The 18,722-nt window shown below is 41.6% G+C and overlaps 1 protein-coding gene across 1 annotated transcript in view; it reads left to right on the forward strand.

Moving 5' to 3' along the window:
* Window positions 1–9,947, forward strand: part of fut8b (fucosyltransferase 8b (alpha (1,6) fucosyltransferase)) — an 89,273-nt gene extending 79,326 nt beyond the window's left edge. Inside the window, exons 8-10 of the mRNA XM_034135592.1 lie at window positions 4,877–5,053; window positions 6,571–6,721; window positions 8,197–9,947. Coding sequence (XP_033991483.1) covers window positions 4,877–5,053; window positions 6,571–6,721; window positions 8,197–8,535 — 667 coding nt within the window. The 3' untranslated portion in view covers window positions 8,536–9,947. The remainder of the gene's footprint in view (window positions 1–4,876; window positions 5,054–6,570; window positions 6,722–8,196) is intronic.
* Window positions 9,948–18,722: the final 8,775 nt, after the last annotated feature.

Below are 18,722 nucleotides of genomic sequence, written 5' to 3' on the forward strand. Positions count from 1 at the left end.
AAAACACAACCCTCTCTATTTTCCTCCATACCCAAATCTCTAAAAAAGGGGCTGCAACGGATCTGATAAAAACTGATCCAGATTTGAACACTGTCCTGACGTCAGGACGGTGGCGCTACGGCTATTGGGCCAACTCCACCAATCAGGAGGAGACAGCCACGGCCATTGCCGTTCGAAAGCGCTGGAGACGCTGTAGTACATATGCCAGGCCTGTAGATGGTGCTGTTCTCACTGAATCTGCCCAGAGCTAGAAATTGTCAAATTGAGCGAAATGAGGCATGGCTAAAATGCATGATCTGTTTGGTATTTTGAAAAAAAAAAAGTATAAATATGCCTTATATAGGTATGGTCCTACACTATATTATTCAAATATAGCATGATAGGTCCAAGCAATTTAAGATTTAATAACAATTTAGATACCTGTTTTTAAAGATTTAAAATCATTGTGACCTTCTTGGTGCAGCAGGTTGAAGGGATTAACCATTTTAGGGCAATTGATATAATGTCTGGTTAGCAGTCAGCCGTGGGAAAGTATCTGACATGAGATACTTTGCTGACATTCCCTAAAGTTCCTGCACCGTCACATGAGACGGATTCCCCTCAGCTAGGAAAGGAAGTAGTTTAAAACGAATTCTTATAGTTATATTCAGATTGTTAGTGAAGTAAGCCTGGTTTACTTCTGTCACCCTCTTCGTAGGATTCTCACTTTTCATAGCCTTTTTTCCTTTTCATTTTGCTGCAAATAATCCTCACTGTTCTTCAATGTTTGTGTCATGCTCTTCTCATATCTCCCATCCTCTTGTTACACGCTCTCTCGTTTTTCCCTGTCTCTTTTCTCAGATGATTTCCTCTTTGGGTTTTAGCTCTTCATCACCCTGGCATCTTCTGTCTCCCACCCCCCTTTTTGTGACTCATCCCAAACTTTTCCAATCTCCACATCCTCTCATTTGCTCTGTCTTCATTTGTTCACCCTGTTTGTTTCAAGACATTTCACACTCACCTCTCACTCACATTCCCCCGGGGCATATCCCTACCCACAAATCTCTTTACACACATCTCTATCTGTGTTCTTTGTGTTCCCCCCCCCCACCACCAACCCCTGATATATCCCACCCTTTTTCTCCATCATATCACTGGGGAGAGGCTTATTGAAATGATGTGCTGGGAAGAACAAAGTTTTCATCCCTTTTTCTTTTTCCCCGGTCCCTTCTCAGCTCCACTCTTCTCTGCACTGATGTTGCAACAAAGTGCCTGTGCGCCTCAGTCAGCACTGTGGGGGAAGGCGATATGTGTGTGTAGGGAGGGGGGGGGGGGGTTAATGTGAGATGCAGCAGTGGGGCTGAAAGAGAGCTATAGTTTCAGTGCAAGAAAAAGGCGAGAGGGTGGCAGCAGTGGGGGGTGTAAGGGTTGATGGAGAGGGTACCAAGATGGATAGAAAGGCAGCTTGTCCCCAGAGTACCCAGCAACCTCCAGCCCACCCCCACCCGCTCATTCAGCACCACCACACAACCCCCCCCCCCCCCCCCCTGCTCCCTCAGGACGCTGCAGGAAGGCTTCAAGCCGCCGACTAAAAGCTGCTATCGGCTCCATGCTGCCACCATTTAATGCTTCCTAATGGTGGTTAGGCTGGTCGGAGAGAAGGAGGGAAAGTTGGGTGACTGCTGCTATTGCACATTCTAGAATAGCCTTATCGCCATGGCAATAGGGTTACCAGGAGTAGAAATTAGGTATTTCATAATATCTTGTTTCAGCCGTATATGAATAAGGCGTCGATACATTGTGTATATGTGGGGTTTTGTTTCAAACACAGTATCTCTTAGATTAACACACAGACAAACTTCCTTTTGAATGATCAATATTACAAGAAAAAAACATGTTATTATTATAATATTAAAAAAAAATGTGTGTTGGGATTTTAAAGGGGCCCTTTTTGCTCATTTTCTAGTTTCATATTTGTATTTCGTGTTTACATGCTTTAATGTAAAAAAGAAAAATGCTTTAAACTGTATTTCTTTCACCAACTTATTTAAATGTTTTCTTATTGTAATTAATCACTTTCTATTGTTATTTTTATATTGATATCCCAGTTTACATTAAACTGAGGGTTCTTATTAATATGCTATACATAATATGGTGCATGGGGAGAAAAACGTTTACGAACAAAAAATTATTTTTAATCGGCTGTGTTAAAAATCCAATTATTAGTTGATTAAATAAAATAAATTATGATTGTTATTTAAAAAGTTTAAAAAAATGTAAAGCTAAAGTTGTATTATTATGAAAATTAAATAAATGCAGAAACAACAAGCTGTTAACACAACATTGAGTTTCTATGTTGATACGGTGCAGTAACGTAAAGGAAAATGGTTGGGCTTTGTTGGTGAAAACACCTGCCTGTTGCGTGTTGAGAGAAAGACCAAAAGAAGTATTACAAATGATTAGCTAACCGCTGCTGAGGTTAACTGAAGAGTCAATGATAATTTATTTCATTATTAGGAGGGATCTCTTTCACATACAATGTAAACAACCAGCAACATTTAAACCACAGTTTAACAACATGTTCACAACTGCCCTACACGGCAAATTAAAGGAAAGCCTCCAGAAGAGTTACAGACAAGTTATACACCTTAATAACACACTTTAAATGGACCTTTCCCTTTCAGGGTATAATTATGAACTTGCGGAACATCTCAAGAACACATTTGATCTGATTTGATGTCAAAGTGAATGTGGCATTAGCTGTTATTCTACAGCAAGTACAGATGCAACATGGTAATATCTTTTCATCACATGCTGCTGATAGGCATCCTGAGGTCATTGTCAAACAAATCATTTATTCAGTCTACATGTTATTGTCAGTTTCCAGCAGAATCAGCACTGGCTGTGTGTGTGTGTGTGTGGGTGTGTTTGGTCTCTTATGTATGCTTTTACGCCCACCTTGAGGATTGCCCTGCCTCGCCAGTGCTGTATGAGTAGAGAGTAAATGGATTGAATTATTGTGGCAGTAGTGTGGGAGAGTCCCGCGGAGGGGGAGGGGGAGATGGAGCATTGCCTGTGCTGCTCTGACAGAGAGAGAAAGGACCGCGACAGAAAGAGAGTTCACAGGAACAAAAACCACAAGACATGAAAGAGGGAGCGGGAGAGAAAGACCCCGACAAAGGAGGGAAAAGCCTGGAGTCAAGACCTCTGTCCGAGATGAGAGACAGCGAATGAAAGGGTCAGACACCCCCGCTGACACCTCACTCACCATTTCTTACTCCATTCTTCCTCGTAAAAAAAAAAAAGGGTCTATTCCTGATGCGACTATTCCCCAGTCGCCGTTTGATCACCGCCGGCCAGCGGTGGGACCCGGTTTATTTCTCTGGACCTCTGACTCTTTTCTCTTTTTCTTCCCCTACCTCATTCTCACAAACACGCGAGAGGCAGCCTTTGAGGTTGGAGAAGCTTTTTAAATCCCTAAAGCAACCGGGGAAAGAAAGTTAAAGACTGATCATCCACCAAATGCTCCTGACCCTCCTATGTTCCAGTAGAGCTGATCCTGGGTCAGCAGTAGATGCATCAGCCAAACGGCTCGCTGCACCCGCACTGCGAGGGGGACCCAAGTTCCCATCAGCAAAAACACGTGGGTTTGCTATCCTGGCTCCAAAATGGTGGAATGAGCTCCCCATTGACATCAGGACAGCAGAAAGCTTACACATCTTCCGGCGCAGACTGAAAACTCATCTCTTTCGACTCCACTTCGAGCGATAAAATGACTAACAAAGCACTTATATACTAATAAAGGCCTGGCTTATCTAAAGCCAGTTGAGTAGCACTTGAAATGTTTTGGCTCTATGAAACCTGATGTACTTATATGATTCTGTTTTCTTCAAGTTTGTATCTTCTTGGTCGAATGCACTTATTGTAAGTCGCTTCAGCTAAATGCAATGTAATGTAATGGTTGAACCAGGTGCAACTGTGTATATGTTCGTGAAATATCGACACGTTCACTCAGTTTTCCCTTAATAGGTGCAGGTTGAAAAATGTATTTTTTGGTCGTTGAAATTTCATTTGCTCCTCAGGCCAGAAGTCACAATGCAGATGTGGCTGGGTCGTTTTGTAATTGAATTTTGGATGGAATGAAATTGTGTTTTTCGTCTATCAGTTTGAAGGATGCGTCGGGAGCAGAACCGTTTCCATTCTCGCCCGTCTTTTGTTCCGTTTACCAGCTGTGCCCTTCCTCTCATGTTCAGCCGGTGACAACAGTCTCTCTTTGTCCTTGCTTATTGCAAGCGGTGACAAAAACACTGAAAAAGTACAGTTGTGTTGGTTATTTCCCTGTCTGTCCATGTTTCTGTTTCTTAAACGTCCTCCCTTTTTGACACCGCATGCCTTTTCTTTTCTTTTCCCTTTCTTTCTTTGTGTTTTGCCCCATCAAAGATTTCAAAGGGATACGGTTGAAGTGATGTTTTTATTTATGATTTTACGACACATGAAAACAAATAAGAAACAGACTGTTCAGTCAGAACTAGGATCTTTCACTAAGGGTAAACACACTTTCTTCACTACAAGGGCATTCAGAGAGTGAATAAGGCCAAATGCCATATCTTGCAATGATAACACATCTGTGTGGGCTTTACAGTTCACACAGAGATTCTGTTTGATGTCTAGCTATCTCTTCTGCTAAATGAAAGTTGTTTCCCTTGAAATGGGGTTTACATTTTTAAGAGTAAGTGCACGGTTGCTTTCAGCGTCTGTATTGGCAGGACTCTATTCATACTCCCTACTTCTTTAGAGTGCAGTTGAACAAAACTCAACACCAACTTTTCAATATAATATGAAAACCATATCATGTGTGTGTGTGTGTGACCCTGTCTGTGTGTCTGTGTGTCTGCAGAGTCCATGTGAGGAGGACGGATAAAGTGGGCACGGAGGCGGCCTTCCACCCCATCGAGGAGTACATGCTGCATGTGGAGGAGCAGTTCCAACATCTGGCCAGACGTGTCCACATCGACAAGAAACGAGTTTACCTGGCAACCGATGACCCCTCCCTGCTGCAGGAAGCAAAGACCAAGTCAGTGTTGGGGAGTGTGTGTGTGTGTGTGTGTGTGTGTGTGTGTGTGTGTGTGTGTGTGTGTGTGTGTGTGTGTGTGTGTGTGTGTGTGTGTGTGTGTGTGTGTGTGTGTGGTGTGTGTGTGTGTGTGTGTGTGTGTGTGTGTGTGTGTGTGTGTGTGTGTGTGTGTGTGTGTGTGTGTGTGTGTGTGTGTGTGTGTGTGTGTGTGTGTGTGTGTGGTGTGTGTGTGTGTGTGTGTGTGTGTGGTGTGTGTGTGTGTGTGTGTGTGTGTGTGTGTGTGTGTGTGTGTGTGTGTGTGTGTGTGTGTGTGTGTGTGTGTGTGTGTGTGTGTGTGTGTGTGTGTGTGTGTGTGTGTGTGTGTGTGTGTGTGTGTGTCCATGATCTGTGCCCATCTAATGCAGGGGTTTCCAAACTACGGCCCGGGGGCCAAATGCGGCCCGTGGACCATTTTGAATCCACAAAATAAACATCTGCTATTGTACTTCTTAAATATATAGGTTCAAATATATAACACAGTATCCATGTGTTAATAAGCCCAATTTTCAAATAAATTCAGTCAATTCAAGTTGAAAACATTTTCTAACAACTCTTAGTTGATAAGAAAAAAGCCCAATAACACATTTTCATAACAACCTTGAAACATACCCTTCATATTTCCTTTTATTATAAGCAATCTGAGCCTCCTGTTTTAAGGAATGATCTGGCAACACAATAAATGAAACCCTAAGGAGAGCTGTGTGGTTTTGTTCATCAATATCAACCATCATTTACCTACATTTGATTGATTTCTCTAACTTATAACCAGGGTTCTTACGGTCATTAAAAACCTGGAAAAGTCATGGAAATTCAAAATGCTAATTCCAGGCCCTGGAAAAGTTATGGAAAACAATATTTTTCCCAAAGTTTTGGAAAAGTCATGGAAATGTAACTAAAGTTGCATCAAATATAATTTATATTTTATCTAATCGCCGAAATAGTAATACTATAATGATAATAAATACTGTATAGTAATGAAACATAAAATGGCATTTAACTGACGAGGTGTTTTGCTGGTGAGAGATTTTAGTTGCTTTAGCGTGTAGAAGCTAGTAAGCCTACTATTTGATTTGTTTGAGATACAGTAGGCACAACATGTTTCATATGCAGACCTTATTTTCCTGTTCCATGTTAAAATAAACCATTTTCAGTGGTACCGCTGAGAAAGAGTCATTTTTTTGGTCATGGAAAATTAGGTAAAGGTCATGGAGAAGTCATGGAAAAGTCATTCAAACTCATTGGTGAAAAAGTGTATGAACCCTGTATAACTTATGAGGCAATATACCTATAGTGAGCAGCCCAGCCCTTCGTATATTTTTCTGTATGTGGCCCTTGGTGAAAAAAGTTTGGACACCCCTGATCTAATGGGTGTGTGAGAGTATGACTTTCTGCCTAAGTGTTCCTCTGAGATTCTGACCATACCTATTTAATGTCATCGTGTCTTGTGACTTGACATTTCTCCGTCTTTTCGACCCTCCCAGGTATCCAGAGTACGAGTTCATCAGTGATAACTCCATCTCCTGGTCGGCAGGCCTTCACAACCGCTACACTGAGAACTCGCTGAGAGGAGTCATCCTGGACATCTACTTCCTGTCTCAGACCGACTTCCTGGTCTGCACCTTCTCCTCACAGGTCAGCCCACAGGCAACATTTACAGCTTGTTATGGGGGCATTCTTGCTGTGTGTTTTGGTATTTTGACTAAATTTGTGATGGATTTGTTGGGATGAAAGCACTCCAAAAAAACGTTGATGTGCACTTGCTAGCAGACAGAAGTATGGAGGTGGAATAAAATAATAATGGTGGCATATTTAGTTAAAAACATGCATTTTATGTTGTTTTGAGTCATGTCATTGGAGAGTGTGTGGGAGAGAAACTCCCTCTAGATGGAACTTTAGGATGTTAGCCTTTGCAAACCATTTACATGCACTGAAACCTAAATAACAAACTACTAGAAATGCAAAACCCAAAAATGATAATAGGGCCCCTTTAATCTCCGTGTGCATGTGACTGAACACATGTCAATTATAGTGAAAAGTGAACGATTGGTTTGGAAAAAAGAGGTTGACATTCTGGAAATTGTCTCGACCTTTCAGGCACATCTCATGACCTTCATCAGCGGAAAGAGCTGAGTTGTCATGGAGATGATTCAGTTGTTATCATGTGACCTCAGTTGTCACATAACTGAACTTCCAGGCTGAGCCTTCTGCAGATCACGTGATAACAATTGAGCCGTTTCAATGAAATCAGAGCTCAGTGTATCACAGAGGAAGGTCACCAGATGTGACTGGAAGCTCATGAATATTTCAGAAAGAAGACCTGTTTTTTTTTTCAAGCTGCTATTTTGGAAATAAATGATAGACTTTGAAGCTGATTTGATTGCTTGTTGTTGTAAATTCACAATAACAAGTAAAGGAACAAAATTGCAGATTAAAAAGAGGAACAAGAATAACCTTGAAACGGAGATGACCCTTTAATAAAAGCACACTTGAGAACAAAAATACCGTGATTAAATTTTTAATTACGAACACAGCATTGGAAAAAAGAATCGGGTCAGACAAAAGGTTTTGCGCTAAAATAGCGTGTTAGAGCTGTCGAAAAGACAATAGTCACTTGATGTTTCCAGTTTGTCCCAAGGCACACCAGAACCTTTTTCATAATCACGAGCATGTAATTGTCAACAACCTCATTGTCCCATTTTTACTCCCATGATTCACAGCCCATTTATTACGCATCTGACTTTACAAAGGCATTTGTCATCTATTATTCTGATCATCTCAGCTTCCAAAGTGCTGTTTTATAGAGAGTTATAACCCGGAGTGGACGGGCTTCCTGCCAAGCCTAAAAATAATATTTGAGCCGCATATTTCCTATTCACACACTGGCTTTAATAGTCCACTTGAAGGATCTGAATGGAATGAGTTGCTTCGCACATGTTATCCCTCTTTTACCAGGGCTGAAATGCAAAGTATATGTCTTACAGAGAGAAATCCTTTTATACCTCGAGCAGCGTGTTCTCTTGCCTTCGCAGCCTTGTTGTCAAGATGAATACATGCATGTGAATTTATAGACGTAAGAAAAATAATTCCTGTTTCTGTCTCTGTCTCAGGTCTGCCGTGTGGCCTATGAGATTATGCAGACGCTGCATCCAGACGCTTCCTCCTACTTCTATTCCCTGGACGACATCTACTACTTTGGAGGTCAAAACGCCCACAACCAGATCGCCATCTACCCCCACCAGCCGCGCAGCAGCGAGGACATTCCCCTGGAGCCCGGTGACGTGATCGGCGTGGCGGGAAACCACTGGGACGGATACTCCAAAGGCATCAACCGCAAAATGGGCCGCACTGGCCTCTACCCTTCATACAAGGTCAAAGAGAAAATTGAGACGGTGAAGTACCCGACGTACCCCGAGGCTGACAAACTGCTCAACGCTCAAAATAAGTAAAAGAATAAAATGAAAAAAATAAAAGAAGCGAAGGTGTGAGGAGAAACACGCAGACTCCGATTCCAGGGAAGGAGGCTGCTTTTGTACAGAATAGAGAGGCGTACTTAGTGCGCTAAGCTGCGAAGAAAAGAAGAAGCCTGTACCCAGGGGTGATGGGGATGAGAATGCACTCTTATGTGAGAGCGTGTGTTTGTGTGTATGCGTGCGCGAACATGTGTGTGCACTTGTGTAAATGCCTGTGCATATGTCAGGTCATGGAAGACTTGCACCCTACCACTGCTCCCCCTGCCCGATGCTCCGACGTCGGCTCTGTAGAGATGTAGACGTGAACATTGATTTTAAATAAAGCAAGAAAACAATTCAAATCTTCACAACTGACCGAGCTCGCTCTCCTGAGACAGGACTGGGACTACTGTAAGACTCGCACGCTGGAGTGAGCTTCGAATCAATGACTGAAAAAAAAAATGATGACAAACTGGGAAAAAAAGTGTTTTGATTTTTTATTTAATTGCTTTCAGTGGTTCTGATTCTAATCTTGCCTTTTGTCTTTCCCTCCTGTTTTTTTGTTTTGTTTACTGAATGTACTGTATCCTCTTCTTGCCATGCTCACCGCTGCCCCCCCCCCCCCCCCCCCCATTCCCCTTTTACACTCACTGTGCTTCCTCCATCTCGTCTTTTCATGTGCAATTAATTTTAAAAAATACCATATTGTGCTTTTATCAAGTGTTTTTAAACGGTCTTAATTTTGTGCGTATGGGACTTGTGCATTGTATACTGTACAGTACAGTGTGTGTGCGTGTGAGGATGGATGTGTGTGTGAGATCAAGTGTGCCTGTGTGTGATGTTTTAAGGGGCCATGTGACGACCTGGTGCCTGATTCATGGTGAGCAGTGTATTTTTATCTATTCTGGCTTTCCTCCTGACTGAATAGTGTTTGTATGGCCAGCAGGGGACTGGCAGTGACAGTGGGGACTGTCCTCAGAACCCCCCCCCCCCCTACTCCACCCCACCCCACCACAGCACTTGGAACAATGGTGAACGACAGTCACTCCGCTGCTGAATGCTCTATTGAACAATGGTAAGATTATGTGGAGATTGGTGAACTCATGGTGCACGCACACACACACACAGACACAGGAGCCGTCCCGAGGCTCACCAAAAGAAGCACTCCACTGAGATAATGTCCTTTTTTCAGCATCTCTGCTCTCTTCTGTCCATCTGTCTGTTTGTTTGTTTTTTTACTTCTAACATTGCTGTTTTAAAATAAATGAGGATGAATATGCCTATGTTTAAAAATGATAATGCTATGTCATATCAAACTCAGTCCCCCATCATGAAGGCTTTTTTATCATAACTTATGTTCTTGGGCATTGTCTTTGATAACCACAGATCGAATAAACTTGAGAAACCAACACAGCAGTTTGATATATTTTTATTTGTGTGATTCTGTCCGCCATCTGCGCCTCCATCTCTGCAGCGACACCTGCTCGTTCAATCAGCCTGAACATGTCTCTGCATTACACACATTCCAAACTGGGAATCAAGGCTTCGTCTATTTTTGAAGAGTTCATTTCCTGAAGAGTACCCATCTATTTTTGAAGAGTGACAGTCATTACCTGAAGTTCCTCTTTTGATATCCTCATAAAAAGGAGGACCCTGCGTCTAAAATTGATATCATTTTGGCATCCCAGGATTAGAGCTTACACTCCTACCTTCAAAAGTACCAGTAGTTTGTTTTATAAATCATTCAGCAAATGTGTGAATGCATTTCATGTCGTTACAGAGCCCCAAATCTCAAATCTTTCTTTGATCTACGTTTCAAACTAAAAGATGGAGATCAGTACCTTCAACAGAGACATTAGCGTCCTTTCGTTTAAATATTCCTTGTGACAGCTACATGACGTTCTTCCCTGTGGAGCCCGTAGACTTCCCGCTCCCGCCGAGAGTCCTGATCGTTTATGATCTCGTTCTCTGTGTCTTATTTATGGGCTGTCTTGTTACTTTCGTACAGAGAGTGCTTTGGGAGTTTCATTACAAATCCCTCTTTCATTTCCACGCTGATCTGCATGCTTCATTGGACACCCATAAGGATAGCCGCAGCAGCAGTAGCGGAGATGAGGTTCCTCGTGAATAGTAGTTTTATTGGGTTTTTTTTTTCCCCCGCCTGACAACAATCCGCAACCAATTTAGCCGTCGTTGACAAAGCTTTCACAATGCACATGCAGCGTGTGGCAGTTCATTGAACATCTTTCTTCACTGGGAAAGAGTCCCTCGTGGGCTTTATAAACGCACACGCTTCCTGGAGGGCACTTTAATTAAAATGCAATCGTTGCTGTCACAGTGGCCTGTAACAGTCGTTTAAGAGAGACGTTAGTTCAGTTAATTATTCTGTTAATTGGACTCCGCTTCTGATAGAGAGCATTCAAGTTTTTAGCAGGCGGTTTTCCTTCTCTGTATTTGTGGTGTAATTGTCGCAGAGCTCGTTGATATTTAAAGGCCTCCCCCATAACGTTGTGTGGTTTTGTGAGCTGAAAGGAAATCTGTCGCATCCCAGTGCCTTATTCCTTTGCAAACGCATGGTTCAACAGGTTGCTTTTCATTGTTTATCCAGGCTCTTTGGTCACTTCATTCTTTGGAAAGATGCCCTCCAAAGGTGATTACAGGGAAAAGAAGTGGAAAACAATCCATAGTCATTGTTTAGGATGTTTGTTAAATTCAGTGTTTCCTTGCTCAGCTGCAGAGGAAAGACTGAGAGGGAATTTTGTATTAAAGGTCACCTATTATGAAAATCCACTTTTCCATGTCTCTTCTACATCAACATGTGTCCCCTCTGTGTAAAGAGATCCTGAAAGCCAATCACCAATTTGTTGGCTTGTGTAACCATTAGCCAATCACCAACCAAGGTAACCCCCCCCCACATTATCACCTGAATCTCCTCCTAGAGCACCATTGTGTTCTTTTTAACCAAATATCTCTCAGAGGGGCGTGGGGAGTGGCTCCTTATTTTCATCTAAAGTAACAGACAGAGAATCAGCACTTTTGAAACAGGGCTGAAACAGAGGGGATTATGGGATGCTGCAAAGATCTGTTTGGTGTTTGGAGCCAAACACTTCAGAGAAATGTTTTGTATATATATATCTGAGACCTATAATATATTGATGAAAAACAGTATAATAGGGGACCTTAACAAGGCCTAACCTCCAATCCGGCCTTTCCTACCTCAACCAATCCTTTTTTTCAATCCAAAACCTATTAGCAGGACGAGGAAGTGGGTTATAAAACCCTGCAGCAGGGAGTATACACTGAGTTGATTAAATCTGCTGCCCCTGCTCATTTGGTGGAACGCCATTTGTGTCGATCATGGAACAGGCCTTGTACAAATTGATGTTTAACATGTTCATACAAATGTAAAAAGTTAAAGGTTATAAAGTTAATAACACAAGTAACATTTTCTGTGAGATCAAACAATGCCTTATCTTGTTCAATTGATTGTAAAGTGTTTATGTTTACAGGTTCACCTTCAACTTTAGGGATTTATCATCTGTAGGCCTACAAGTGTTTGGACAATCCGTGCAAAATTGAGGGACTGTATGAAAAGAATGTTCCATAAAGCCTTGCAGGTAGTGTGGGTAAAAAGACTTTGAAAGATACAAACTTGATTTGATAACTCAAACTGCTGAGTCCTGATACTCAAATAAGCTTTGGGTGATATTGAACATTTGGAATAGATTGAAGGCTTTGGGTTCATTCCCTTATCTTGTAAACTGGAATTACCTGAGAATAAAATGGGCATGCGAGTGTTGCTGTGAGACAAGTTAGAAAAAAAGTTGAACCTGTTCTTTAATGCTTCAAAAACATGGACCAAGTTTTCAATATGGCCATGTACCTGATGGAAATCACATTATATAGAGATAAGTGGGTACGCCATCGCCCTGTGGAATTCTAATCTTATAAAGGGCAGCTGCTTTAATTCTGACTGACTCATGAAAAAGGGAGAGGAAATGGTTATTGTAGTCCTGGCCGTCTCCAATCGGTAACAAGTGAAGTCTGCCCTACGGTACCTTGCCCACATCAAAGCTGAAAGAGGAACCTGAACAAGACACTGTTGGGTTTCCCCAAGGCAAAGAAGATGGCAGGGTGTGAATCTTTGCCTTGAATCAACTCCACAATCGGCCACTTGCTGGCTTTTATTAGCTCAGTAATTGTAATCCCACCTGTTCTCTCCACTCACTATACATTTGATTCTATAAACCTGATTCTTGGCACAGGGCAGGGCAAGCTTAATGCGCTGACAAGTTCATCATCACTCAGAGGCAGGGGCGCCGCCAGGGATTTTGGGACCCATGAAAAGATATCACATTGGTTACTTAACCATTTTTTTCTTAATGTTCTAAAATATTTTGGGCCCCTGTCAGTCACACGGGCCCTTAGAATCGTCCTAACTTTTCACCCCCTTACGGCGCCCCTGCTCAGAGGAACATAGGCATTTTGCTTGGCACAAGTACTCTACTTGATCTGCTGATCCCGGCTGTGAATCCAATAAATCAGAGTTTCTAATGGAGAGCTGACACAGCAGAGGGCTTTATTGTAATTTGGAGAAAAAAAGATGCCTCTTTATACTATACGCAAAACAGTTGCTACCACATCACGTTATGATTGAAATAAGGAATATGCATTTCTTATTTGATTGTAACAGCAGGTATAACATTTCCAATTTTATATTCTCCTTTTGGAGATGGAGGTCTCTGCGTTGAAAACTATTTGATTCTTTTTCATTTGTTCGACTCTTGCAGTGAATGTACATAAACAATGATTGATTCCATTTTCAAAATACCAGATAGCTTTCATTGTACACAATATATCTAGCTTTTAGTTGTGCCTACATTATAATTGTATTTATCTACACATTGTTATCATCCAGGAAGCTGTTAATGGGAGCGTAGTCGGTAGCAGGTAGCCGGCTGATGTTTGTCAGAAATATCAGCAGAACAACCGGTTCATGATTCTAATGTACCAGCAGTGGAGTTTTTGACAGTTTTATGAAGAGCACGTTGCTGGCCTGAGCGCTCTGTGAGGTTACACAAATAATGGAGCTGCAGCCAATCGACTCTCTGCAGCTTCCTTTGTTGTAAGACAGACAAAACGCTTTGTATAACCAGCCTGATAAAGTGTGTTATTAGCACTGTGACTATCGTGTCACAATAGGGCATATTAATACATGGTAATGATAGCAGTGAATGTAATATTGTGATAGCATTTGATGGTGTTTAAAAAATGCATTGTGGTTTATTATAAAGCCTTTTTCTCATAGTATTGGACGTCATTCCTAACAATAAGTGTTGAGATCAAGGAATGTGCTTTGAGCTCTAAATCAAGTGTTTCTCTAAAATATTTATCACTAGAATGGTATGAAAGGAAATGTCAAAATGAATAAGACGAATGGTTGTGATTTGTAACATAACATTTAAAGGTTACGCTGGTTGGCAGCAGGTGAAAGCTGACCCCAGATTCACTATTCTGGAACAATCATTCAATATAAAGAGGGTATGCCATGACGTCACTCTCCCACCTGAACACGCCCCCTTCAGGTGGACTGACAACATCCTGCAACATGGCTGCCCTTAAAACAAACCGACAGAAAGTCCACCATGCTCTTCTGACGGTAACTGCAGTGAGTAAGAAATGCAAAACAAGTGTTTTCTAAGCTACAAGTAGAGGATAAGTCAGCTAGCTGCTAGGCTATGTAGAAGGACATAGGCTTATGCTAATTTCGCTAGCATGTTCTTCATGTGGTGAACACTTGACTAGCAAACAACAACAGTTTTGTCTCTGACACTTGTGAGTTATAATTGTACTTTTGTTAAATGTTGTTGCGATTAAGCCACATGTAGCCTAATGTGTGTAAGTTTAACCAAAACATGAATTGCATTCTTTTGTTTATCTTGTCTTTAGCTTTTGTCAGTCTGTGAAAAGATAGTTCTGAGCTCTTGTTTAATATATTTGTGCAGCTTTGTTCAACATTTTACAATTTCTAGCAAAAGAGTTGATTTCTGAAAATACAGTCAATTGTCTATTCGTGCAAACAAACCCAAAGCTCCAACCTATTTTGGAGACAAAATGAAGGCGAACTATGAAATGATTCCCCAAACCTTACATAGTAAACATCCATTAAGGTTTACGAACCATCTGTAATTACCTCTGTAGCTTGCACACATGGTTTCCCTGTGCCATGAGGGATAATTACAGTTCATGTTTGGTTAAACCATTAAATGAAGTGGTTTTAGATTAGAGGGGTTATCAGTCCCCAGGCCATACACCAGTACCTGACCATAGATCATATGCTATGGGCTGCAAGGAAACACTCTCTTATTTGGGAATACAAGATGAATACTAGTTGTAAGATGGTGATGCTATTAGAGAGTAAGAAACGTTTTAGTGGTGAATAATAATAATAATAATAATAATGCAGTATGTTGGTGCAGAATTGTACTTTTCACTCTCTATAACACCACCAACAGTGATAGATGTTTAACTACAGGATGAAATATGTGTGAGGAGATCTACGTCATTTATCATCAAATCCACTCTCTACAACCATGCGCATTTATTTTTGTCTCTTCTGTAATTTTCTAACTTGATATTGAGGTTTGTGTGCTGGGAGGAAGAAAAAAGGAACTACTGTAACACCTGATCTTAAACTGAAAAGATTGGTTATAGTAATCCCTAAAAAACAAACTAATTAGAGACACTCGGCCCGATGTTATAACATTATGTGAACAAGTGTCTAATGGCTAGTGTTGTTTAACACCAGTTGCTGTCTTCCTTTATCTCAGCAATTAGTTTAATGAGTAAACGTCATCATAACAATTACAAATGATGGCAGAAACTCAGACCTCTAAGACCTAAGTTTGACACTAAAACACTAAGTAACGTAATGGGCTTTGTGTCGATGGGACGTCGTCTCTACTGTACGGCCCAAAGAATAATGTTGCTGCTGACACATCCACCGTCCCTCTGTGTGACGCCTGCTGCAGCAGCTGTAGAGAGCGAGTGCACAGCTCAAGCCCCCCCCCCGTCCCTCTGCTGCCTGCGGGGTTCAGCCCGCTGTGATGACCATTAGCGTCTGGCTGAGGCTGCAGGAGATAACAGGTGATTTAAGGCCCTGTACCCCAACACAGCCAAAGAGAAATGGCCGGCTGCTTCTTATCTCTGCCTCCGCCATACTCCACACACTTTTACATTAGGCCCCCCTATTCAAAGCCATCTGTCTTCCCAGTCAGGGTTTGATAAAACCGCCTGCGTACATCACAAAGGGGGAGGAGCGGGAGACTGAGGAGACACACCGCCACTCCGCCTGCATACTTATACAGCAATTCAGAGGATCATGGTGGAAGTCGACAACAGCAGCACACCAGCTGAATACTTATCCACGCTGACTTAGCGCCCGGGGCTACACAGTGGGACTCGACAACAATAGCTGAGCGCAGCACACAAAAGATACTTTACCTGGTTGTAAAAGAGAGACCCGAGTTTGTATCATCACCCCTGGACTAATTGCAAATCAATGGTCTCGGTGAGATGAATGCGGTGGGGATAATAATCGCTGAGGGCTGCAGTACATCAACCATTCATGCACAGTGCCAAACACTAATCACAGAAGGTAGACCAATAAAAGATCTGGAGATTATATCATCGAAGAAATAACATGATATGGCTTTAAAGACTTTCTACCTCTGATATGAGTAGGGCTATGACATATCAATTCAAGTGATTGCTCAGAGGTATTTGGCTTGTCTATAGACTATTGCTATAACATATTTAGCAGCCTCTAGCAGGAAAAGGGATTACTTCTCCCGTTTTGGATGTGCATATGTTAGGGAATAGCTTCTATCTTTAGGGCATGAGAGAAACATTTTTCTCTTATCTTAAGGAAAACACACTGAGGATTCAGAGGAGATTGTATGTAAAGGCTGTTCAATTGAGACGTGGAGCATGAGTGTTATAATAACCCCTGCTTGCTGATTTTCCCACTGTGGAGGCTAAGTGGTCAGTGGCTGCCTTTCTTTAGTCCCTGCTCTGTAATTATGGTGTCATTGTGTGACAGCAGAATAGCCTCAGCAGCAGCTAAAGGACAATACATGTAAGTTCTCTTGTGTCTGTCTGGACATATGCCGAGAGAAAAGTGGGCTCTCGTTCATTCTGTCCATCTGGCTTTACGTCTTCATCTCTCCTGTCTTCCACCTCTCAGTCCTCCATCTCCCTTTGTACCTCCAGACACTAGTTAATAGCGACTGTATGCAATTAACTCTTATTGCACAGGTTAATCCATTCCTCCTGATGGCAGACTGTACGTTATTATTGGCAGATCTGGCCTGAGGAATAGCTGATCACCTCTGTGGCCGCATTCAAGTCTAATTGACCGCTGTACTCTGGTGTTATGTCTTGATTGTTGCCCAAGTGGGTTTGTATTATATGTTATAATTTGGATTCCTAAAGCTTTTAGGCTACTAACCCATCATTCAAGGGTGGTTTTCACTATAAGTAATGGTTTTTATTTAGGCGGAGGTAAGAATTTACACTTTTCTACTATGTTCCATCTGAATTCACTCTGACACAGAAACATCTATATTGATTCTGACACTTCTACATCCATCTCACAGATGTAACCTTGCTTTGAGAAAAAAGATGATTAATTTAACCCTTTTAGAAGTGAAGTTATAGTCATTTGTTCTGGGCATGTCATTTTCGAGCCTGAAACCTGAAAAACAGGCTTGGGGTATAACAGGTTAAAAAGCTAATTGACTGTCAATGATAGTCTACAGACATACTGTACTAGCAGTGTTCTGAGACTATACAGTCATTTGATGCTGTCAATGTTAAGGTGCTCATGTTTAGCATATATAATGGGAAGCACGCTTACTATTTCAGTATGTCATCATGCTAATATTTGCTACCCAACACTGACAAAGTACAGCTGAGGCTGATGGTTTTGCAGGTTTTTGGTCATACACTGTTTTAGGCACGTTCTAATGTTGACCTGATGATGCGGCTCGTTGAAAAGGGATTACGGAAGCTACACATCATCATGAGTACGACATTATGTCTGTACCAAATTTCATGTCCATCTATCCTATATTTTAAGACTTTCAAGCCACAAATGTAAACCTCATAGTGGAGCTACAGTAAAAGTCACTAATCACTGAAGACATTAGGATTCATCACCTAAACTATACAGGTGCAAATGTTGCTTCACTCCATCCAGTATCTATATAATTCATAAGTGAACATTGTGTCTGTGAAGATGCTTGTGGTCATTATATATCTGGAAATTCAAATGTTGATCTGCTGGTGGCGCTATTGAAAGTCAGAGGCTCAAAGAAAGTCATTCTTCCTTTGCAGACAATCAATATTTGCATCACATTTCATGTAAATCCATCCAATAGTTTTATACCTCATTGGAGCACGTAAGGGGATCACCTGAGGGCATCGTCATAGACAGTCATCCTGTGAATTGCATTGAAATCCTTTGAATAGTTATTGTATTATTTCAGTCTGCAGCAGCCATGGCTACCTGGTCCAGCTCTGCCTGTTCTCATGTTGGCTGCCTCTCTTTATGTCTACTGTACATTTATCCCCGTCTCAAAGAATAATGCAGACAAGCAAAATTCTAATTGCACAGCATTGAATATGATAATTGAAGTGCTCGGGGAAAAACGCCTTGCATTAACTCTGGGGAAATGATGGACTGTGCATGTGGCATTTCAATGTAAAGTAGCCACTTTTGCCAGTAGGCATCCAACCAGCTAAACACTTCATTTCTCCCGCTATAATAAATTCACTGCCAGGCTTTTTTAATAGACCCACTAAAAAATTCTTAACTGGCCTGAGTTCCAAAAAAAAAAAAAAGGTTTCAATGTCAGTTTGATTATGCTTAGTCTAATCGTATGTTAATTTAGGCAGATGTTTCTGACATCGAACTACAATGATCCAGTTCATGTTAGAGGAAGCAGGTGTTTAAAGGAGCCTTGGATGAAAGGTATTACCCCTAAGCCGTATTATGAATAAGCCCTAATGTTCCCCTGCATGTTAGAGTAATTCTACTGAGGATATTTTCACCATCATTTAGTTTTGTTTATCTTTTTTGAGGGGGATTAAAAAGAGAGTGCTTTTAGCTATTTACAGGATTT

The sequence above is a fragment of the Trematomus bernacchii genome, unplaced genomic scaffold, assembly GCF_902827165.1.
Source record: "Trematomus bernacchii unplaced genomic scaffold, fTreBer1.1, whole genome shotgun sequence".
Lineage (NCBI taxonomy): Eukaryota > Metazoa > Chordata > Actinopteri > Perciformes > Nototheniidae > Trematomus > Trematomus bernacchii.